The 23,697-nt window shown below is 49.0% G+C and overlaps 2 protein-coding genes across 2 annotated transcripts in view; both read right to left on the bottom strand.

Annotated features, from left to right (window-relative positions):
• Positions 1–6,630: 6,630 nt before the first annotated feature.
• Positions 6,631–11,475, bottom strand: LOC142908380 (myosin-binding protein C, slow-type-like). Its single transcript, XM_076058951.1, has 4 exons — positions 11,319–11,475; positions 9,467–9,571; positions 8,033–8,234; positions 6,631–6,649 (listed from the first exon to the last, which is right to left on the bottom strand). Exons 1-4 carry the CDS (start codon positions 11,473–11,475, stop codon positions 6,631–6,633), a joined length of 483 nt encoding a protein of 160 aa, XP_075915066.1.
• Positions 11,476–11,567: 92 nt separating this feature from the next.
• Positions 11,568–23,697, bottom strand: part of LOC142908379 (myosin-binding protein C, cardiac-type-like) — a 37,483-nt gene continuing 25,353 nt past the window's right edge. The window contains exons 10-14 of the mRNA XM_076058950.1: positions 21,685–21,844; positions 19,480–19,586; positions 16,113–16,142; positions 13,607–13,746; positions 11,568–11,669 (exon numbers count right to left, since the gene is read on the bottom strand). Of these exons, the coding sequence (XP_075915065.1) occupies positions 11,568–11,669; positions 13,607–13,746; positions 16,113–16,142; positions 19,480–19,586; positions 21,685–21,844 (539 nt within the window). The remainder of the gene's footprint in view (positions 11,670–13,606; positions 13,747–16,112; positions 16,143–19,479; positions 19,587–21,684; positions 21,845–23,697) is intronic.

Raw genomic sequence — 23,697 nt, 5'->3', positions numbered from 1 at the left:
TGTTGTGGTGTAGGTGTTGTGGTGTAGGTGTTGTGGTGTAGGTGTTGTGGTGTAGGTGTTGTGGTGTAGGTGTTGTGGTGTAGGTGTTGTGGTGTAGGTGTTGTGGTGTAGGTGGTGTGGTTGTGGTGTAGGTGTTGTGGTGTAGGTGTTGTGGTGTAGGTGTTGTGGTGTAGGTGTTGTGGTGTAGGTGGTGTAGGTGTTGTGGTGTAGGTGTTGTAGGTGGTGTAGGTGTTGTGGTGTAGGTGTTGTGGTGTAGGTGTTGTGGTGTAGGTGTTGTGTGTGTAGGTGTTGTGGTGTAGGTGTTGTGGTGTAGGTGGTGTAGGTGTTGTGGTGTAGGTGTTGTAGGTGGTGTAGGTGTTGTGGTGTAGGTGTTGTGGTGTAGGTGGTGTAGGTGGTGTAGGTGGTGTGGTGTAGGTGTTGTAGGTGGTGTAGGTGTTGTGGTGTAGGTGGTGTAGGTGTTGTGGTGTAGGTGTTGTGGTGTAGGTGTTGTGGTGTAGGTGTTGTGGTGTAGGTGGTGTAGGTGTTGTGGTGTAGGTGGTGTAGGTGGTGTAGGTGGTGTAGGTGTTGTGGTGTAGGTGTTGTAGGTGGTGAAGGTGTTGTGGTGTAGGTGGTGTAGGTGTTGTGGTGTAGGTGTTGTGGTGTAGGTGTTGTGGTGTAGGTGTTGTGGTATAGGTGTTGTGGTGTAGGTGTTGTAGTGTAGGTGGTGTAGGTGTTGTGTTGTGGTGTAGGTGTTGTGGTGTAGGTGTTGTGGTGTAGGTGTTGTGGTGTAGGTGTTGTGGTGTAGGTGTTGTGGTATAGGTGTTGTGGTGTAGGTGTTGTAGTGTAGGTGGTGTAGGTGTTGTGTTGTGGTGTAGGTGTTGTAGTGTAGGTGTTGTGGTGTAGGTGTTGTGGTGTAGGTGTTGTGGTGTAGGTGTTGTGGTGTAGGTGGTGTAGGTGTTGTGGTGTAGGTGTTGTGGTGTAGGTGTTGTGGTGTAGGTGGTGTAGGTGTTGTGGTGTAGGTGTTGTAGGTGGTGTAGGTGTTGTGGTGTAGGTGTTGTGGTGTAGGTGGTGTAGGTGGTGTAGGTGGTGTAGGTGTTGTGGTGTAGGTGTTGTAGGTGGTGTAGGTGTTGTGGTGTAGGTGGTGTAGGTGTTGTGGTGTAGGTGTTGTGGTGTAGGTGTTGTGGTGTAGGTGTTGTGGTGTAGGTGGTGTAGGTGTTGTGGTGTAGGTGTTGTAGGTGGTGTAGGTGTTGTGGTGTAGGTGTTGTGGTGTAGGTGGTGTAGGTGGTGTAGGTGGTGTAGGTGTTGTGGTGTAGGTGTTGTAGGTGGTGTAGGTGTTGTGGTGTAGGTGGTGTAGGTGTTGTGGTGTAGGTGTTGTGGTGTAGTGTTGTGGTGTAGGTGTTGTGGTATAGGTGTTGTGGTGTAGGTGTTGTAGTGTAGGTGGTGTAGGTGTTGTGTTGTGGTGTAGGTGTTGTGGTGTAGGTGTTGTGGTGTAGGTGTTGTGGTGTAGGTGTTGTGGTGTAGGTGTTGTGGTATAGGTGTTGTGGTGTAGGTGTTGTAGTGTAGGTGGTGTAGGTGTTGTGTTGTGGTGTAGGTGTTGTAGTGTAGGTGTTGTGGTGTAGGTGTTGTGGTGTAGGTGTTGTGTTGTGGTGTAGGTGTTGTGGTATAGGTGTTGTGGTGTAGGTGTTGTAGTGTAGGTGTTGTGGTGTAGGTGTTGTGGTGTAGGTGGTGTAGGTGTTGTGGTGTAGGTGTTGTGGTGTAGGTGTTGTGGTGTAGGTGTTGTGGTGTAGGTGGTGTAGGTGTTGTGGTGTAGGTGTTGTAGGTGGTGTAGGTGTTGTGGTGTAGGTGTTGTGGTGTAGGTGGTGTAGGTGTTGTGGTGTAGGTGTTGTGGTGTAGGTGGTGTAGGTGGTGTAGGTGTTGTGGTGTAGGTGGTGTAGGTGGTGTAGGTGTTGTGGTGTAGGTGGTGTAGGTGTTGTGGTGTAGGTGTTGTGGTGTAGGTGTTGTGGTGTAGGTGTTGTGGTGTAGGTGTTGTGGTATAGGTGTTGTGGTGTAGGTGTTGTAGTGTAGGTGGTGTAGGTGTTGTGTTGTGGTGTAGGTGTTGTGGTGTAGGTGTTGTGGTGTAGGTGTTGTGGTGTAGGTGTTGTGGTGTAGGTGTTGTAGTGTAGGTGTTGTGGTGTAGGTGTTGTGGTGTAGGTGTTGTGTTGTGGTGTAGGTGTTGTGGTATAGGTGTTGTGGTGTAGGTGTTGTAGTGTAGGTGGTGTAGGTGTTGTGGTGTAGGTGTTGTGGTGTAGGTGTTGTGGTGTAGGTGCTGTGGTGTAGGTGTTGTGTTGTGGTGTAGGTGTTGTAGGTGTTGTGGTGTAGGTGTTGTGGTGTAGGTGTTGTGGTATAGGTGTTGTGGTGTAGGTGTTGTAGTGTAGGTGGTGTAGGTGTTGTGTTGTGGTGTAGGTGTTGTGGTATAGGTGTTGTGGTGTAGGTGTTGTAGTGTAGGTGGTGTAGGTGTTGTGTTGTGGTGTAGGTGTTGTGGTGTAGGTGTTGTGGTGTAGGTGTTGTGGTGTAGGTGTTGTGTTGTGGTGTAGGTGTTGTGGTATAGGTGTTGTGGTGTAGGTGTTGTAGTGTAGGTGTTGTAGGTGTTGTGTTGTGGTGTAGGTGTTGTGGTGTAGGTGTTGTAGTGTAGGTGTTGTGGTGTAGGTGTTGTGGTGTAGGTGTTGTGTTGTGGTGTAGGTGTTGTGGTATAGGTGTTGTGGTGTAGGTGTTGTAGTGTAGGTGTTGTGGTGTAGGTGTTGTGGTGTAGGTGGTGTAGGTGTTGTGGTGTAGGTGTTGTGGTGTAGGTGTTGTGGTGTAGGTGTTGTGGTGTAGGTGGTGTAGGTGTTGTGGTGTAGGTGTTGTGTGGTGTAGGTGTTGTGGTGTAGGTGTTGTGGTGTAGGTGTTGTGGTGTAGGTGGTGTAGGTGTTGTGGTGTAGGTGTTGTGGTGGTGTAGGTGTTGTGGTGTAGGTGTTGTGGTGTAGGTGGTGTAGGTGGTGTAGGTGTTGTGGTGTAGGTGTTGTGGTGTAGGTGGTGTAGGTGGTGTAGGTGTTGTGGTGTAGGTGGTGTAGGTGTTGTGGTGTAGGTGTTGTAGGTGGTGTAGGTGTTGTGGTGTAGGTGGTGTAGGTGTTGTGGTGTAGGTGTTGTGGTGTAGGTGTTGTGGTGTAGGTGTTGTGGTATAGGTGTTGTGTTGTAGGTGTTGTAGTGTAGGTGGTGTAGGTGTTGTGTTGTGGTGTAGGTGTTGTGTGTAGGTGTTGTGGTGTAGGTGTTGTGGTGTAGGTGTTGTAGTGTAGGTGTTGTGGTGTAGGTGTTGTGGTGTAGGTGTTGTGTTGTGGTGTAGGTGTTGTGGTATAGGTGTTGTGGTGTAGGTGTTGTAGTGTAGGTGGTGTAGGTGTTGTGGTGTAGGTGTTGTGGTGTAGGTGTTGTGGTATAGGTGTTGTGGTGTAGGTGTTGTAGTGTAGGTGGTGTAGGTGTTGTGTTGTGGTGTAGGTGTTGTGTTGTGGTGTAGGTGTTGTAGTGTAGGTGTTGTGGTGTAGGTGTTGTGGTGTAGGTGGTGTAGGTGTTGTGGTGTAGGTGTTGTGGTGTAGGTGGTGTAGGTGTTGTGGTGTAGGTGTTGTAGGTGGTGTAGGTGTTGTGGTGTAGGTGTTGTGGTGTAGGTGGTGTAGGTGGTGTAGGTGTTGTGGTGTAGGTGTTGTGGTGTAGGTGGTGTAGGTGGTGTAGGTGTTGTGGTGTAGGTGGTGTAGGTGTTGTGGTGTAGGTGTTGTAGGTGGTGTAGGTGTTGTGGTGTAGGTGGTGTAGGTGTTGTGGTGTAGGTGTTGTGGTGTAGGTGTTGTGGTGTAGGTGTTGTGGTATAGGTGTTGTGGTGTAGGTGTTGTAGTGTAGGTGGTGTAGGTGTTGTGTTGTGGTGTAGGTGTTGTGGTGTAGGTGTTGTGGTGTAGGTGTTGTGGTGTAGGTGTTGTAGTGTAGGTGTTGTGGTGTAGGTGTTGTGGTGTAGGTGTTGTGTTGTGGTGTAGGTGTTGTGGTATAGGTGTTGTGGTGTAGGTGTTGTAGTGTAGGTGGTGTAGGTGTTGTGGTGTAGGTGTTGTGGTGTAGGTGTTGTGGTGTAGGTGTTGTGGTGTAGGTGTGTGTTGTGGTGTAGGTGTTGTAGGTGTTGTGGTGTAGGTGTTGTGGTGTAGGTGTTGTGGTATAGGTGTTGTGGTGTAGGTGTTGTAGTGTAGGTGGTGTAGGTGTTGTGTTGTGGTGTAGGTGTTGTGTTGTGGTGTAGGTGTTGTAGTGTAGGTGTTGTGGTGTAGGTGTTGTGGTGTAGGTGGTGTAGGTGTTGTGGTGTAGGTGTTGTGGTGTAGGTGGTGTAGGTGTTGTGGTGTAGGTGTTGTAGGTGGTGTAGGTGTTGTGGTGTAGGTGTTGTGGTGTAGGTGGTGTAGGTGGTGTAGGTGTTGTGGTGTAGGTGTTGTGGTGTAGGTGGTGTAGGTGGTGTAGGTGTTGTGGTGTAGGTGGTGTAGGTGTTGTGGTGTAGGTGTTGTAGGTGGTGTAGGTGTTGTGGTGTAGGTGGTGTAGGTGTTGTGGTGTAGGTGTTGTGGTGTAGGTGTTGTGGTGTAGGTGTTGTGGTATAGGTGTTGTGGTGTAGGTGTTGTAGTGTAGGTGGTGTAGGTGTTGTGTTGTGGTGTAGGTGTTGTGGTGTAGGTGTTGTGGTGTAGGTGTTGTGGTGTAGGTGTTGTGGTGTAGGTGTTGTAGTGTAGGTGTTGTGGTGTAGGTGTTGTGGTGTAGGTGTTGTGTTGTGGTGTAGGTGTTGTGGTATAGGTGTTGTGGTGTAGGTGTTGTAGTGTAGGTGGTGTAGGTGTTGTGTTGTGGTGTAGGTGTTGTGGTGTAGGTGTTGTGGTGTAGGTGTTGTGTTGTGGTGTAGGTGTTGTAGGTGTTGTGGTGTAGGTGTTGTGGTGTAGGTGTTGTGGTATAGGTGTTGTGGTGTAGGTGTTGTAGTGTAGGTGGTGTAGGTGTTGTGTTGTGGTGTAGGTGTTGTGGTATAGGTGTTGTGGTGTAGGTGTTGTAGTGTAGGTGGTGTAGGTGTTGTGTTGTGGTGTAGGTGTTGTGGTGTAGGTGTTGTGGTGTAGGTGTTGTGGTGTAGGTGTTGTGGTGTAGGTGTTGTAGTGTAGGTGTTGTGGTGTAGGTGTTGTGGTGTAGGTGTTGTGTTGTGGTGTAGGTGTTGTGGTATAGGTGTTGTGGTGTAGGTGTTGTAGTGTAGGTGGTGTAGGTGTTGTGTTGTGGTGTAGGTGTTGTGGTGTAGGTGTTGTGGTGTAGGTGTTGTGGTGTAGGTGTTGTGGTGTAGGTGTTGTGGTGTAGGTGTTGTAGTGTAGGTGTTGTGGTGTAGGTGTTGTGGTGTAGGTGTTGTGTTGTGGTGTAGGTGTTGTGGTATAGGTGTTGTGGTGTAGGTGTTGTAGTGTAGGTGGTGTAGGTGTTGTGTTGTGGTGTAGGTGTTGTAGTGTAGGTGTTGTGGTGTAGGTGTTGTGGTGTAGGTGTTGTGGTGTAGGTGTTGTGTTGTGGTGTAGGTGTTGTAGTGTAGGTGTTGTGGTGTAGGTGTTGTAGTGTAGGTGGTGTAGGTGTTGTGTTGTGGTGTAGGTGTTGTAGTGTAGGTGTTGTGGTGTAGGTGTTGTGGTGTAGGTGGTGTAGGTCTTGTGGTGTAGGTGTTGTGGTGTAGGTGTTGTGGTGTAGGTGTTGTGGTGTAGGTGGTGTAGGTGTTGTAGTGTAGGTGTTGTGGTGTAGGTGTTGTAGTGTAGGTGGTGTAGGTGTTGTGTTGTGGTGTAGGTGTTGTAGTGTAGGTGTTGTGGTGTAGGTGTTGTGGTGTAGGTGGTGTAGGTGTTGTGGTGTAGGTGTTGTGGTGTAGGTGTTGTGGTGTAGGTGTTGTGGTGTAGGTGTTGTGGTGTTGTGGTGTAGGTGTTGTGGTGTAGGTGTTGTGGTGTAGGTGGTGTAGGTGGTATAGGTGTTGTGGTGTAGGTGTTGTGGTGTAGGTGTTGTGGTGTAGGTGGTGTAGGTGTTGTAGTGTAGGTGTTGTGGTGTAGGTGTTGTGGTGTAGGTGTTGTGGTGTAGGTGTTGTGTTGTGGTGTAGGTGTTGTGGTGTAGGTGTTGTGGTGTAGGTGTTGTAGTGTAGGTGTTGTGGTGTAGGTGTTGTGGTGTAGGTGTTGTAGTGTAGGTGTTGTGGTGTAGGTGTTGTGGTGTAGGTGTTGTGGTGTAGGTGTTGTGGTGTAGGTGTTGTAGTGTAGGTGTTGTGGTGTAGGTGTAGGTGTTGTAGTGTAGGTGTTGTGGTGTAGGTGTTGTGGTGTAGGTGTTGTGGTGTAGGTGTTGTGGTGTAGGTGTTGTAGTGTAGGTGGTGTAGGTGTTGTGTTGTGGTGTAGGTGTTGTAGTGTAGGTGTTGTGGTGTAGGTGTTGTGGTGTAGGTGGTGTAGGTGTTGTGGTGTAGGTGTTGTGGTGTAGGTGTTGTGGTGTAGGTGGTGTAGGTGTTGTGGTGTAGGTGTTGTAGTGTAGGTGTTGTGGTGTAGGTGTTGTGGTGTAGGTGTTGTGGTGTAGGTGTTGTATTGTGTTGTGTTGTGTCGTGTTGTGTTGTATTGTGTTGTGTTGTATTGTGTTGTGTTGTATTGTGTTGTGTTATGTTGTATTCTGGGTGCTGTATTGTATTGTGTTGTATTATGTTGTATTGTGTTGTGTTGTTGTGTTGTATTGTATTGTGTTGTCGTGTTGTATTCTGGGTGTTGTGTTATATTGTGTTATTGTGTTGTATTGTGTTGTGTTGTGGGTGTTGTATTGTGTTGTTGTATTGTGTTGTATTGTGTTGTATTGTGTTGTGTTGTTGTGTTGTGTTGTCCTGTTGTGCTCTGGGTGTTGTGTTGTGTCGTGTTGTGTTGTTGTATTGTGTTGTTGTGTCGTGTCGTGTTGTTGTGTTGTGTTGTATTGTATTGTTATGCATTGTATTGTGTTGTATTGTGTTGTGTTGTTGTGTTGTGTTGTCGTGTTGTGCTCTGGGTGTTGTGTTGTGTTGTCGTGTTGTGTTGTATTCTGGGTGTTGTGTTGTCGTGTTGTGTTGTCGTGTTGTGCTCTGGGTGTTGTGTTGTTGTGTTGTAGGTGTTGTATTGTGTTGTATTGTGTTGTGTTGTGTTGTCGTGTTGTATTGTGTTGTTGTGGTGTAGGTGTAGGTATTGTGTTGTATTGTATTGTGTTGTGTTGTATTGTGTTGTATTGTGTTGTGTTGTTGTGTTGTATTGTGTTGTATTGTGTTGTGTTGTTGTGTTGTATTGTGTTGTGTTGTTGTGGTGTAGGTGTAGGTGTTGTGTTGTCGTGTTGTGCTCTGGGTGTTGTGTTGTGTTGTATTGTATTGTTGTGGTGTAGGTGTTGTGTTGTATTGTATTGTTGTGTTGTGTTGTTGTGTTGTATTGTGTTGTGTTGTATTGTGTTGTCGTGTTGTATTGTATTGTATTGTGTTGTTGTGTTGTCGTGTTGTGCTCTGGGTGTTGTGTTGTATTGTGTTGTATTGTGTTGTGGTGTAGGTGTTGTGTTGTATTGTGTTGTTGTGTTGTTGTGTTGTATTGTGTTGTCGTGTTGTATTGTATTGTATTGTGTTGTTGTGTTGTCGTGTTGTGCTCTGGGTGTTGTGTTGTGTTGTCGTGTTGTGGTGTAGGTGTTGTGTTGTGTTGTCGTGTTGTGCTCTGGGTGTTGTGTTGTATTGTGTTGTATTGTGTTGTGGTGTAGGTGTTGTGTTGTGTTGTTGTGTTGTGTTGTCGTGTTGTGCTCTGGGTGTTGTGTTGTTGTGTTGTCGTGTTGTGCTCTGGGTGTTGTGTTGTCGTGTTGTCGTGTTGTGCTCTGGGTGTTGTGTTGTATTGTGTTGTCGTGTTGTGGTGTAGGTGTTGTGTTGTGTTGTCGTGTTGTGCTCTGGGTGTTGTGTTGTAGTGTTGTGCTCTGGGTGTTGTGTTGTCGTGTTGTGCTCTGGGTGTTGTGTTGTCGTGTTGTGCTCTGGGTGTTGTGTTGTCGTGTTGTGCTCTGGGTGTTGTGGCACGTCCGCGTCTCACCCAGCGGCACGAATGTCCGTGACGGCTCCCCGGGCAGCGAGGTGCCCACGGGGTTGACGGCGCACACCCGGATCTGGTAGGCGACCCCCTCCACCATGCGCTCACACCGCATGGACGACTCGGCCCAGGGACGAACGTTCAGCTTCATCCAGCGGCGGCTCGAGAGCTTCTTACGCTCCACCACGTAGCCTGCAAGCGGTGGTGAGCGGTGGTGAGCGGTGGTGGTGAGGGGTGGTGGTGAGCGGTGGTGGTGAGCGGTGGTGGTGAGCGGTGGTGGTGAGGGGTGGTGGTGAGGGGTGGTGGTGAGCGGTGGTGGTGAGGGGTGGTGGTGAGCGGTGGTGGTGAGGGGTGGTGGTGAGCGGTGGTGGTGAGGGGTGGTGGTGAGCGGTGGTGAGTGGTGGTGGTGAGGGGTGGTGGTGAGGGGTGGTGGTGAGGGGTGGTGGTGAGGGGTGGTGGTGAGGGGTGGTGGTGAGGGGTGGTGGTGAGGGGTGGTGGTGAGGGGTGGCGGTGAGGGGTGGTGGTGAGCGGTGGTGAGCGGTGGTGGTGAGGGGTGGTGGTGAGGGGTGGTGGTGGTGGTGGTGGTGAGCGGCGGTGGTGAGGGGTGGCGGTGAGCGGTGGTGAGTGGTGGTGGTGAGTGGTGGTGGTGAGGGGTGGTGGTGAGGGGTGGCGGTGAGGGGTGGCGGTGAGGGGTGGTGGTGAGGGGTGGTGGTGAGGGGTGGTGGTGAGGGGTGGCGGTGAGGGGCGGTGAGGGGTGGTGGTGAGGGGTGGTGGTGAGGGGTGGTGGTGGTGAGGGGTGGTGGTGAGGGGTGGTGGTGAGGGGTGGTGGTGAGGGGTGGCGGTGAGGGGCGGTGAGGGGAGAAGGGCAGCCGCTCACCACCCCGCTCACTAGCCCTCACTCAGTCACTCACTCAGTCAGTCACTCACTCAGTCACTCAGTCAGTCACTCAGTCACTCACTCAGTCACTCACTCGGTCACTCACTCGGTCACTCACTCGGTCACTCAGTCACTCAGTCACTCACTCGGTCACTCACTCGGTCACTCACTCGGTCACTCAGTCACTCAGTCACTCACTCAGTCACTCACTCGGTCACTCACTCGGTCACTCAGTCACTCACTCAGTCACTCACTCGGTCACTCACTCGGTCACTCAGTCACTCAGTCACTCAGTCACTCAGTCAGTCAGTCACTCAGTCACTCACTCAGTCACTCACTCAGTCACTCACTCACTCAGTCACTCACTCAGTCAGTCGCTCAGTCAGTTACTCACTCAGTCACTCACCCCCCCACTCACTCACCCACCCCCCCACTCACTCACCCCCCCACTCACTCACCCCACCCCCAACTCACCTCCCCACTCAACCCCCCACTAACCCCCCCCCACTCACCCCCCACCCCCCCCCCACCCCACCCCCCCACCCACCCAGCAGGGCAGCCCCTCCGTTGTAGTGAGGGGGCTCCCACGTGGCCGTGCAGACGTCATCACCTACGTCACTGATGGTGGGGGCCGAGGGGGGGTCCGGGATGTCTACACAACAACAACAACATCAACATTAACAACGCTAACATCATTAACAACATCATTAACAACAACATTAACATTAACAACATCAACAACAACATCAACAACAACATCAACATCATCAACAACAACAACATCAACAACAACATCATCAACAACAACATCAACAACAACATCAACACCATTAACAACAACAACATTAACAACAACAACATCAACAACAACATCAACAACACCATTAACAACATCAACCATGAACAACCACCATTAACAACTACAACAACAACTACAACAACAACCACAACAACACCCACAACCATTAACAACAACCATACAAAACAACCACAACCATTAACAACCACAACCATTAACCACTACAACAACTACAACAACCACAACAACCACAACAACACCCACAACCATTAACAACAACAACAACAACCATCACTTTGAACGTTGTGAGTGTTACTGATGATGATGGTGGTGGTGATGATGATGCTGATGATGGTGATGATGATGGTGGAGGTGGTGATGATGATGGTAGTGGTAGTGATGGTGATGATGGTGGTGGTGGTGATGATGATGGTGGTGATGATGATGATGGTGACATTGATGGTGGTGATGATGGTGATGATGATGATGACGGTGGTGGTGGTGATGGTGACATTGATGGTGGTGATAGTGGTGATGATGATGGTGGTGGTGGTGATGGTGACATTGATGGTGGTGGTGATGTTGGTGGTGATGTTGGTGATGGTGGTGATGGTGGTGGTGATGGTGGTGATGTTGGTGGTGATGGTGGTGGTGGTGGTTGTGTTGGTGATGTTTGTAGTGATGGTGTTAGTGATGTTGGTGATGATGGTAGTGATGTTGGTGATGTTGGTGGTGATGTTGATGGTGGTAGTGATGGTGGTGATGTTGGTGATGGTGGTGGTGATGATGGTGGTGATGGTGGTGATGGTGATATTGATGGTGGTAGTGGTGGTGGGGGTGATGGTGGTAGTGATGGTGGTGATGTTGGTGATGGTGGTGATGGTGTTGATGGTGTGGTGGTGATGGTGGTGATGGTGGTGATGGTGGTGATGGTGATGGTGTTGATGATGTTGGTGATGATGGTAGTGATGTTGGTGATGTTGGTGGTGATGGTGGTAGTGATGGTGGTGATGTTGGTGATGGTGGTGGTGATGATGGTGATGGTGGTGGAGATGATGGTGGTGATGGTGGTGATGGTGATGTTGGTGATGGTAGTGATGGTGGTGATGGTGGTGGTGATGTTGGTGATGGTGGTGATGGTGTTGGTGATGGTGGTGGTGGTGATGGTGATGGTGGTAGTGATGGTGGTGATGTTGGTGATGGTGGTGATGGTGGTGATGATGGTGGTGATGGTGGTGATGGTGATGTTGGTGATGGTGATGGTAGTGATGGTGATGGTGGTGGTGATGTTGGTGATGGTGGTGATGGTGTTGGTGATGGTGGTGGTGATGTTGGTGATGGTGTTGGTGGTGATGATGGTGGTGGTGATGATGGTGGTGATGGTGGTGATGGTGATGTTGGTGATGGTGATGGTAGTGATGGTGATGGTGGTGGTGATGTTGGTGATGGTGGTGATGGTAGTGATGGTGGTGATGGTGGTGGTGATGGTGATGGTGGTGTTGATGGTGGTGGTGATGGTGTTGATGGTGATGTTGGTGGTAGTGATGGTAGTGATGTTGGTGATGGTGGTGGTGATGGTGGTGGTGATGGCATCACGTGCCCAGCACGGTGATGGTGATGTCGGCCGAGTCGACACCAGCAGGGTTATCAACAGCGATGGCGTATCGTCCTCCATCGCCTCGCTCGGCACCCTGCAGGGTCAGAGCTGACCCTCCCGTGTAGCTCCTCACCATCACACGGCCTTCACCGCTCGCCATCACCTACATCACCAACATCATCATCATCAACATCATCATCACCACCATCAACATCAACATCACCACCACCACCACCAACATCACCATCAACATCAACATCGTCCTCCATCGCCTCGCTCGGCACCCTGCAGGGTCAGAGCTGACCCTCCCGTGTAGCTCCTCACCATCACACGGCCTTCACCGCTCGCCATCACCTACATCACCACCACCACCATCATCACCAACATCATCAACATCAACATCAACATCTTCCTCCATCGCCTCGCTCGGCACCCTGCAGGGTCAGAGCTGACCCTCCCGTGTAGCTCCTCACCATCACACGGCCCTCACCGCTCGCCATCACCTACATCACCACCATCACCACCATCACCACCATCATCATCACCACCATCACCACCATCACCACCATCACCACCATCATCACCAACATCACCACCATCACCACCATCACCAACATCATCATCAACATCATCAACATCATCACCATCACTACCATCAACATCGCCAGGGTGAGGGAGGAATCTCCTGGATAGCTCCTCACCATCACGCGGCCTTCACCACTCGACATCACCTACATCACCAACATCACCATCAACATCATCAACATCACCAACATCACCACCACCATCACCATCATCATCAACATCAACAACATCAACAACATCACCAACATCACCACCACCATCATCAACATCATCACTACCATCAACATCGCCTACATCGATGAAAGATGATGTTGTTGATGATGGTGATGGTGGTGATGTTGATGATGATGTTGATGATGATGTTGATGATGATGTTGATGGTGTTGATGATGTTGATGATGATTATGATGATGATGTTGATGATATTGATGATATTGATGATGATATTGATGATGATATTGATGATGATGTTGTTGATGTTGATGTTGATGATCTTGATGATGTTGATGATGATGTTGATGATGATGATGCTGATGATGTTGATTTATGATGATGATGATGATGTTAATGTTGATGATGATGATGTTGTTGATGTTGATGATGATGATATTGATGATGATGTTGATGTTGATGATGATGATGTTGATGATGTTGATGATGTTGATGATAATGATGATGTTGATGATGTTGATGATATTGATAATATTGATGATGTTGTTGATGATGATGATGATGTTGTTGATGATATTGATGATAATAATATTGAAGATGATGATGTTGATGATGATGTTGATGATGTTGATGATGATGTTGATGAACTTGATGATGTTGATGATGATTTTGATGATGATGTTGATGTTGATGATGATATTGATGACGATGTTGATGTTGATGATATTGTTGATGTTGATGATGATGATGTTGATGATGATGATATTGATGTTGATGATGTTGATGTTGATGATGATGATGATGTTGTTGATGTTGATGATGTTGATGATGATGATGTTGATGATGATGTTGATGATGATGATGTTGATGATGTTGATGTTGATGATGATGATGTTGTTGATGCTGATGATGATGTTGTTGATGTTGATGATGATATTGATGATGATGTTGATGTTGATGATGATGATATTGATGATGTTGATGATGATAATGTTGTTGATGTTGATGATGATATTGATGATGATGTTGATGATGATGATGTTGATGATGTTGATGTTGATGATGATGATATTGATGTTGATGATGTTGATGTTGATGATGATGTTGTTGTTGATGTTGATGATGATGATATTGATGATGATGTTGATGTTGATGATGATGATATTGATGATGTTGATGATGATGATGTTGTTGATGTTGATGATGATGATGATGTTGATGATGATGATATTGATGTTGTTGATGATGTTGTTGATGATGATATTGATGATATTGATGTTGATGATGTTGATGTTGATGATGTTGTTGATGTTGATGATGATGATATTGATGATGATATTGATGTTGATGATGTTGATGTTGATGATGATGTTGATGTTGATGATGATGATATTGATGATGATATTGATGTTGATGATGTTGATGTTGATGACGTTGTTGATGTTGATGATATTGATGATGATGTTGATGATGATATTGATGATGTTGATGTTGATGATGATGTTGATGATGTTGATGATGATGATGTCACTCACCTCACCCTCCTTGTACCAGGTCACCGTGGGCTCCGGATCTCCAGTCACCGGCACGTCCAGCCTCAGCTTGTTGCCGGCGATCACCACGATCGCGTTGTCAAGCATCTTGTTCCGGCAGTCCAGGTGGATCTTGGGGGGCACTGGGGAGGGAGGCGGGCCACGGCGAGGTCACATAGGTCACGGGAGGTCACTGGTTACGCAGAGAGGTCACAGGTTACACAGATAGGTCACAGGTTACGCAGAGAGGTCACAGGTTACGCAGAGAGGTCACTGGTTACAAAGAGAGGTCACTGGTTACATAGAGAGGTCACTGGTTATACGGAGAGGTCACAGGTTACACAGAGAGGTCACAGGTTATACAGAGAGGTCACGAGAGGTCACAGGTTATACAGAGAGGTCACTGGTCACGCAGAGAGGTCACTGATTACACAGAGAGGTCACAGGTTAGGCAGAGACGTCACAGGTTACGCAGAGAGGTCACAGGTTACACAGAGAGGTCACAGGTTACACGGAGAGGTCACAGGTTACACGGAGAGGTCACAGGTTACAGGTTATACAGAGAGGTCACTGGTTACGCAGAGAGGTCACTGGTTATGCAGAGAGGTCACTGGTCACGCAGAGAGGTCACAGGTTATGCAGAGAGGTCATAGGTTACGCAGAGAGGTCACTGGTTACAAAGAGAGGTCACAAGTTACGCAGAGAGGTCACAGGTTACAAAGAGAGGTCACAGGTTACACAGAGAGGTCACAAGTTACGCAGAGAGGTCACAGGTTACAAAGAGAGGTCACTGGTTACACAGAGAGGTCACAGGTTACGCAGAGAGGTCACTAGAGGTCACGCAGAGAGGTCATAGGTTACAAAGAGAGGTCACTGGTTACAAAGAGAGGTCACTGGTTACACAGAGAGGTCACAGGTTACACAGAGAGGTCATGAGAGGTCACAGGTTATACAGAGAGGTCACTGGTCACGCAGAGAGGTCACTGGTCACGCAGAGAGGTCACAGGTTACGCAGAGAGGTAATAGGTTACACAGAGAGGTCACTGGTTACAAAGAGAGGTCACAGGTTACACGGAGAGGTCACAGGTTACACGGAGAGGTCACAGGTTACACGGAGAGGTCACAGGTTACGCAGAGAGGCCACGAGAGGTCACATGTTATACAGAGACTGGTCACGCAAAGAGGTCACAGGTTACGCAGAGAGGTTACAGGTTAGGCAGAGAGGTCACAGGTTACACAGAGAGGTCACAGGTTACGCAGAGAGGTCACAGGTTAGGCAGAGAGGTCACAGGTTACACAGAGAGGTCACAGGTTACACAGAGAGGTCACAGGTTACACAGAGAGGTCACTGGTCACGCAAAGAGGTCACAGGTTACGCAGAGAGGTCACAGGTTACGCAGAGAGGCCACGAGAGGTCACATGTTATACAGAGAGGTCACTGGTCACGCAAAGAGGTCACAGGTTACGCAGAGAGGTTACAGGTTACACAGAGAGGTCACAGGTTACGCAGAGAGGTCACAGGTTAGGCAGAGAGGTCACAGGTTACACAGAGAGGTCACAGGTTACACAGAGAGGTCACTGGTCACGCAAAGAGGTTACAGGTTATGCAGAGAGGTCACAGGTTACACAGAGAGGTCACTAGAGGTCACAGGTTACACAGAGAGGTCACAGGTTACACGGAGAGGTCACAGGTTATGCAGAGAGGTCACAGGTTACACAGAGAGGTCACAGGTTAGACAGAGAGGTCACAGGTTACACAAAGAGGTCACTGGTCACGCAGAGAGGTCACAGGTTACACAGAGAGGTCACAGGTTATACAGAGAGGTCACAGGTTACACAGAGAGGTCACTGGTCACGCAAAGAGGTTACAGGTTACGCAGAGAGGTCACAGGTTACGCAGAGAGGCCACGAGAGGTCACATGTTATACAGAGAGGTCACTGGTCACGCAAAGAGGTCACAGGTTACGCAGAGAGGTTACAGGTTACACAGAGAGGTCACAGGTTACGCAGAGAGGTCACAGGTTAGGCAGAGAGGTCATAGGTTACACAGAGAGGTCACAGGTTACACAGAGAGGTCACTGGTCACGCAAAGAGGTTACAGGTTACGCAGAGAGGTCACAGGTTACACAGAGAGGTCACTAGAGGTCACAGGTTACACAGAGAGGTCACAGGTTACACGGAGAGGTCACAGGTTATGCAGAGAGGTCACAGGTTACACAGAGAGGTCACAGGTTACACAGAGAGGTCACAGGTTACACAAAGAGGTCACTGGTCACGCAGAGAGGTCACAGGTTACACAGAGAGGTCACAGGTTATACAGAGAGGTCACAGGTTACACAGAGGGTCACAGGTTACGCAGAGAGGTCACAGGTTACACAGAGAGGTCACTGGTCACGCAGAGAGGTCACAGGTTACACAGAGAGGTCACAAGTTATATAGAGAGGTCACAGGTCACGCAGAGAGGTCACTAGAGGTCACAGTGGTGAGTGAGTGGTGAGACAATGCTCACCTTGGCGTGGTACAAACTGCACCTTCACTTCTGCAAAACATCAACAACAACAACAACAACATCATCACAAACATCAACATCATCATTACCAACATCACTATCAACATCAACAACAACAACAACATCACCATCACCATCACCAACATGACCATCATCATCAACAACATCACCATCATCATGTCGGTAGGTAAGTGGGTGAGTAGGTGAGTGAGTGGGTGGTCAGTGTGTGGTGAGTAGGTGAGTGAGTAGGTGAGTGGGTGAGCAGGTGAGCGAGTGAGTGGGTGATCACCATCAACATCACCATCATCACCATCATCACCACCATCACCAACATCGCCATCATCATCACCATCATCAACATCAACATTACCGTGGTCATCATCACCACCATCACCAACATCAACATCGCCATCATCATCACCATCACCATCATCACAATCAACATCACCATCACCATCATCAACATCACCATCAACATCACCACCATCACCAACATCAACAGAGCCATCATCATCACCATCATCAACATCACCATCAACATCATCACCACCATCACCATCATCAATATCACCATCAAAATCATTACCATCAACAATAAAATCATTACCATCAACATCACCATCAAGAACACCATCAACATCACCATCAACATTACCATCAACATCACCATCAACATCACCGTGGTCATCATCACCACCATCACCAACATCAACATCGCTATCATCATCACCATCATCAACATCAACACAGCCATCATCACCACCATCACCAACATCAACATCGCCATCATCATCACCATCATCAACATCACCATCAACATCACCATCATCATCACATTCACCATCATCAATATCACCATCAAAATCATTACCATCAACAATAAAATCATTACCATCAACATCACCATCAAGAACACCATCAACATCACCATCAACATCACCGTGGTCATCATCACCACCATCACCAACATCATCATCACTATCATCATCACCATCATCAATATCACCATCAACATCACCATCATCATCACCATCATCAACATCACCATCAACATCACCATCATCATCACCAAGATCAACATCGCCATTACCATCACCATAATCAACATCAACATTACCATCAACATCACCATCATCATCACCATCATCAATATCACCATCAAAATCATCACCATCAACATTAAAATCATTACCATCAACATCACCATCAACATCACCATCATCAATATCACCATCAAAATTATCACCATCAACATTAAAATCATTACATCACCATCAAGAAACCATCATCAAGAACACCATCAACATTACCATCAACATCACCATCAACATCACCGTGGTCACCATCACCATCACCATAGATTCCCACTCAGGGTCTACATTGGGTTCTGGGCTTCCCCTAGGTGGACTCAGCCTCAAACGAGGAGATGTTGTGTGTTGAACATCGCCGTAGGGGAGACAAAGGCGGCCGTGAAAGCGTGATTCTGAGCACACTTGCCCCAAATATCTGCCTGGGCTACCCGGGGGAGCTTTGTCTTTGTGTGCGAGTGTGGGTGAGTGGGGGGTGGGGGTGATTGAGTGGGTGAGTGGGCGGGTGAGTGAGTGGGTGAGTGAGTGAGTGGGTGAGTGGGTGAGTGAGTGAGTGGGTGGGTGGGTGGATGGGTGAGTGAGTGAATGAGTGGGTGAGTGAGTGAGTGGGTGGGTGGATGGGTGAGTGAGTGAGTGGGTGAGTGAGTGAGTGAGTGGGTGAGTGGGTGAGTGAGTGGGTGAGTGAGTGAGTGAGTGGGTGAGTGGGTGAGTGAGTGGGTGGGTGAGTGAGTGGATGGGTGAGTGAGTGAATGAGTGGGTGAGTGAGTGAGTGGGTGGGTGGGTGGATGGGTGAGTGAGTGAGTGGGTGAGTGAGTGAGTGAGTGGGTGAGTTGGTGAGTGAGTGGGTGAGTTGGTGAGTGAGTGGGTGAGTGAGTGAGTGGGTGAGTGGGTGGATGGGTTGAGTGAGCGGGTGAGTGAGTGAGTGAGTGGGTGGGTGAGTGGGTGGGTGAGTCGGTAAGTGGGTGAGTGGGTGGGTGGTGAATAGGTGAGTGGGTGGTGAGTGAGTGGGTGAGTAGGTGAAGTGGGTGGTCAGTGTGTGGTGAGTAGGTGAGTGAGTTGGTGAGTGGGTGAGCAGGTGAGCGAGTGAGTGGGTGAGCGATGGAGTGGATTGGTGAGTGAGCGGGTGAGTAAGTGGGTGGGTGAGTGAGTGGGTAAGTGAGTGAGTGGATGGGTGAGTGAGCGGGTGAGTGAGTGAGTGAGTGGGTGGGTGAGTCGGTAAGTGGGTGAGTAGGTGAGTGAGTGGGTGGTCAGTGTGTGGTGAGTAGGTGAGTGAGTTGGTGAGTGGGTGAGCGGGTGAGTGAATGAGTGGGTGAGTAGGTGAGTGGGTGAGCAGGTGAGCGAGTGAGTGGGTGAGCGATTGAGTGGATTGATGAGCGAGCGGGTGAGTGAGTGAGTGGGTGAGTGAGTGAGTGAGTGGATGAGTAGGTGGATCGGTGAGTGAGTGGGTAAGTGAGTGAGTGGGTGGATGGGTGAGTGAGTGGGAGGTGAGTGAGTGGGTGAGTGAGTGGTGAGTGAGTGAGCGAGTGAGTGAGTGGGTGAGTGGATTGGTGAGTTGGTGAGCAGGTGAGCGAGTGAGTTGGTGAGCGGGTGAGCGAGTGAGTGGGTGAGCGATTGAGTGGATTGATGAGCGAACGGGTGAGTGAGTGAGTGGGTGAGTGAGTGAGTGAGTGGGTGAGTAGGTGGATGGGTGAGTGAGTGGGTGGGTGAGTAAGTGGGTAAGTGAGTGAGTGGGTGAGTGGGAGGTGAGTGAGCGGGTGAGTGGGAGGTGAGTGAGTGGGTGTGTGAGTGAGTGAGTGAGTGGGTGAGTGGATTGGTGAGTGGGTGGTGAGTGAGTGAGTGGGTGGATGGGTGAGTGAGTGGGTAAGTGAGTGAGTGGGTGAGTGGGAGGTGAGTGAGTGGGTGTGTGAGCGAGTGAGTGGGTGAGTGGATTGGTGAGTGGGTGGTGAGTGAGTGAGTGGGTGGATGGGTGAGTGAGTGGGTGGGTGAGTGAGTGGGTAAGTGAGTGAGTGAGTGGGTAAGTGAGTGAGCGGGTGAGTGGGAGGTGAGTGAGTGGGTGTGTGAGCGAGTGAGTGGGTGAGTGGATTGGTGAGTGGGTGAGTGAGTGAGTGGGTGGATGGGTGAATGGATTGGTGAGTGGGTGGTGAGTGAGTGAGTGGGTGAGTGGATTGGTGAGTGGGTGAGTGAGTGAGTGGGTGGATGGGTGAATGGATTGGTGAGTGGGTGGTGAGTGAGTGGGTGAGTGGATTGGTGAGTGGGTGGTGAGTGGGTGGTGAGCGTACCGATCATGCCCAGCATAGTCGATAGGTACAATGCGTGCCCGTCTGGTATGAAGCTGTAGTCAGCCTCATCGTCTGGCTGCACGTGGTCGATCACCAGCATGTGAACCCTGGGGGTGGGGGAGGTGAGTGTACAGGTGAGTGTACAGGTGAGTGTACAGGTGAGTGTACAGGTGAGTGTGCATGTGGTCTATCACCAGCATGTGAACCCTGGGGGTGGGGAGGTGAGTGTACAGGTGAGTGTACTGGTGAGTGTACAGGTGAGAGTACAGGTGAGTGTACAGGTGAGTGTACATGTGGTCTATCACCAGCATGTGAACCCTGGGGAGGGGGGAGGTGAGTGTACAGGTGAGAGTACAGGTGAGTGTACAGGAGATTGTGCAGGTGAGTGTACAGGTGAGTATATAGGTGAGTGTGCAGGTGAATGTACAGGTGAGTGTACAGGTGAGTGTACACGTGAGTGTACAGGTGAGTGTACAGGTGAGTGTGCAGGTGAGTGTGCAGGTGAGTGTACAGGTGATTGTGCACGTGAGTGTACAGGTGAGTGAGCAGGTGATTGTGCTGGTGAGTGTGCAGGTGAATGTGCACGTGAGTGTACAGGTGAATGTACAGGTGAGTGTGCACGTGAGTGTACAGGTGAGTGTGCACGTGAGTGTACAGGTGATTGTGCACGTGAGTGTGCAGGTGAGTGTACAGGTGAGTGTACAGGTGAGTGTACAAGTGAGTGTGCACGTGAGTGTACAGGTGAGTGTGCACGTGAGTGTACAGGTGAGTGTACAGGTGAGTGTGCACGTGAGTGTACAGGTGAGTGTGCAGGTGAGTGTACAGGCGAGTGTGCACGTGAGTGTGCAGGTGAGAGTGCACGTGAGTGTACAGGTGAGTGTACAGGTGAATGTACAGGTGAATGTATAGGTGAGTGTGCAGGTGAGTGTGCAGGTGAGTGTACAAGTGAGTGAGTGTGCAGGTGAGGGTACAGGTGAGTGTGCACGTGAGTGTACAGGTGAGTGTACACGTGAGTGTACAGGTGAATGTACAGGTGAATGTATAGGTGAGTGTGCAGGTGAGTGTACACGTGAGTGTACAGGTGAATGTACAGGTGAATGTACAGGTGAGTGTATAGGTGAGTGTGCAGGTGAGTGTACAGGTGAGTGTGCAGGTGAGTGTACAGGTGAGTGTGCACGTGAGTGTACAGGTGAGTGTGCACGTGAGTGTACAGGTGAGTGTACAGGTGAGTGTGCACGTGAGTGTACAGGTGAATGTACAGGTGAGTGTACAGGTGAGTGTACAGGTGAGTGTGTAGGTGAGTGTGCAGGTGAGTGTACAGGTGAGTGTATGGGTGAGTGTATAGGTGAGTGTGCAGGTGAGTGTACAGGTGAGTGTGCAGGTGAGTGTACAGGTAAGTGTACAGGCGAGTGTGCAGGTGAGTGTACAGGTGAGTGTATAGGTGAGTGTGCAGGTGAGTGTACAGGTGAGTGTACAGGTGAGTGTGCAGGTGAGTGTACAGGTGAGTGTACAGGCGAGTGTGCAGGTGAGTGTACAGGTGAGTGTATAGGTGAGTATGCACGTGAGTGTACAGGTGAGTGTACAGGTGAGTGTATGGGTGAGTGTATAGGTGAGTGTACACGTGAGTGTACAGGTGAGTGTATAGGTGAGTGTACAGGTAAGTGTGCAGGTGAGTGTGCAGGTGAGTGTGCAGGTGAGTGTACAGGTGAGTGTGCACGTGAGTGTACAGGTGAGGGTACAGGTGAGTGTGCACGTGAGTGTACAGGTGAGTGTACACGTGAGTGTACAGGTGAGTGTACAGGTGAGTGTACAGGTGAGTGTACAGGTGAGTGTACAGGTGAGTGTACAGGCGAGTGTGCACGTGAGTGTACAGGTGAGTGTACAAGTGAGTGTACAGGTGAGTGTACAGGTGAGTATGCACGTGAGTGTGCAGGTGAGTGTACAGGTGAGTGTGCACGTGAGTGTACAGGTGAGTGTACAGGTGAGTGTATAGGTGAGTGTGCACGTGAGTGTGCAGGTGAGTGTACAGGCGAGTGTGCAGGTGAATGTACAGGTGAGTGATCCGGTGACCGATCCGGTGACCAAACCGGTGACCGATCTGGTCACCGATCCGGTGACCGATCCGGTGACCGATCCGGTGACCAAACCGGTGACCGATCTGGTCACCGATCTGGTGACCGATCCGGCGAGCCATCCGTGCCTCACCGTCCCTCGTGGCTCACGTGGACTCGCTGGCTTGGCTCCACCGGCTCGCCGTTCTTGATCCACGTGCCGCCCACCGTCTCGTCGGCCACCATGCAGCGGAACACGGCCTGGTCAGAGGCCTTCACCGCCACGTCCGCTACCGCCTCCGACACGTGCTCCTCTACATCATCGCCGCCACCGTCAACAACAACATCACTAACATCAACATCATCACTAACATCAACATCATCACTAACATCAACATCATCATCACTAACATCAACATCATCATCACTACCATCATCACCACCGTCAACAACATCATCATCGCCACCGTCAACAACAACATCACTAACATCAACAACAACATCACTAACAACAACAACAACAACAACATCACTAACATCAACATCATCATCACTAACATCAACATCATCACTAACATCAACATCATCATCACTAACATCAACATCATCACTAACATCATCACCACCGTCAACAACAACATCAACAACATCAACATCACTAACATCAACATCATCACTAACATCAACATCATCATCACTACCATCATCATCGCCGTCAACAACATCACTAACATCAACAACATCATCACTAACATCAACATCATCATCACTAACATCAACATCATCATCACTACCGTCAACAACATCATCACTACCATCACCATCATCATCACTAACATCAACATCATCATCACTAACATCATCAACATCATCACCACCGTCAACAACATCATCACTACCATCAACATCATCACTAACATCAACATCATCACTAACATCAACATCATCACTAACATCATCATCGTCACTAACATCATCATCATCACTAACAACAACAACATCATCACTAACATCAACATCATCACTAACATCATCGCCACCGTCAACAACAACATCATCATCGCCGTCAACAACATCATCACTAACATCAACATCATCATCACTAACATCATCATCATCACTAACATCAACATCATCATCACTAACATCAACATCATCACTAACATCAACATCATCATCACTAACATCAACATCATCACTACCATCATCGCCACCAACAACATCATCACTACCATCGTCAACAACATCATCACTACCATCGTCAACAACATCATCACTACCATCGTCAACAACATCATCACTACCATCGTCAATAACATCATCACTACCATCGTCAACAACATCATCACTACCATCGTCAACAACATCATCACTACTATCGTCAACAACATCATCACTACCATCGTCAACAACATCATCACTACCATCGTCAACAACATCATCACTACCATCGTCAACAACATCATCACTACCATCGTCAACAACATCATCACTACCATCGTCAACAACATCATCACTACCATCGTCAACAACATCATCACTACCATCGTCAACAACATCATCACTACCATCGTCAACAACATCATCACTACCATCGTCAACAACATCATCGCCACCGTCAACAACATCATCACTACCATCGTCAACAACATCATCACTACCATCGTCAACAACATCATCACTACCACCGTCAACAACATCATCACTACCATCGTCAACAACATCATCACTACCATCGTCAACAACATCATCACTACCACCGTCAACAACATCATCACTACCATCGTCAACAACATCATCACTACCATCGTCAACAACATCATCACTACCATCGTCAACAACATCATCACTACCATCGTCAACAACATCATCACTACCATCGTCAACAACATCATCACTACCATCGTCAACAACATCATCACTACCATCGTCAACAACATCATCACTACCATCGTCAACAACATCATCACTACCATCGTCAACAACATCATCACTACCATCGTCAACAACATCATCACTACCAACAACATCATCGCCGCCACCGTCAACAACATGACCGTCGCCGTCACCATCATCATCACCATCATCATCGCCACCGTCAACAACATCATCATCACCACCATCAACATCATCACCACCATCACCACCATCATCGCTACCACCACCG

This window comes from Petromyzon marinus, assembly GCF_048934315.1.
Source record: "Petromyzon marinus isolate PM22_M1 ecotype Great Lakes invasive population chromosome 80 unlocalized genomic scaffold, UKy_Petmar_22M1.pri1.0 chr80_unloc.5, whole genome shotgun sequence".
NCBI classification, from domain to species: Eukaryota; Metazoa; Chordata; class Hyperoartia; order Petromyzontiformes; family Petromyzontidae; genus Petromyzon; species Petromyzon marinus.
The sequence above is the reverse complement of the archived record's forward strand: the minus strand, read 5'-3'. Positions and strand labels throughout refer to the sequence as shown.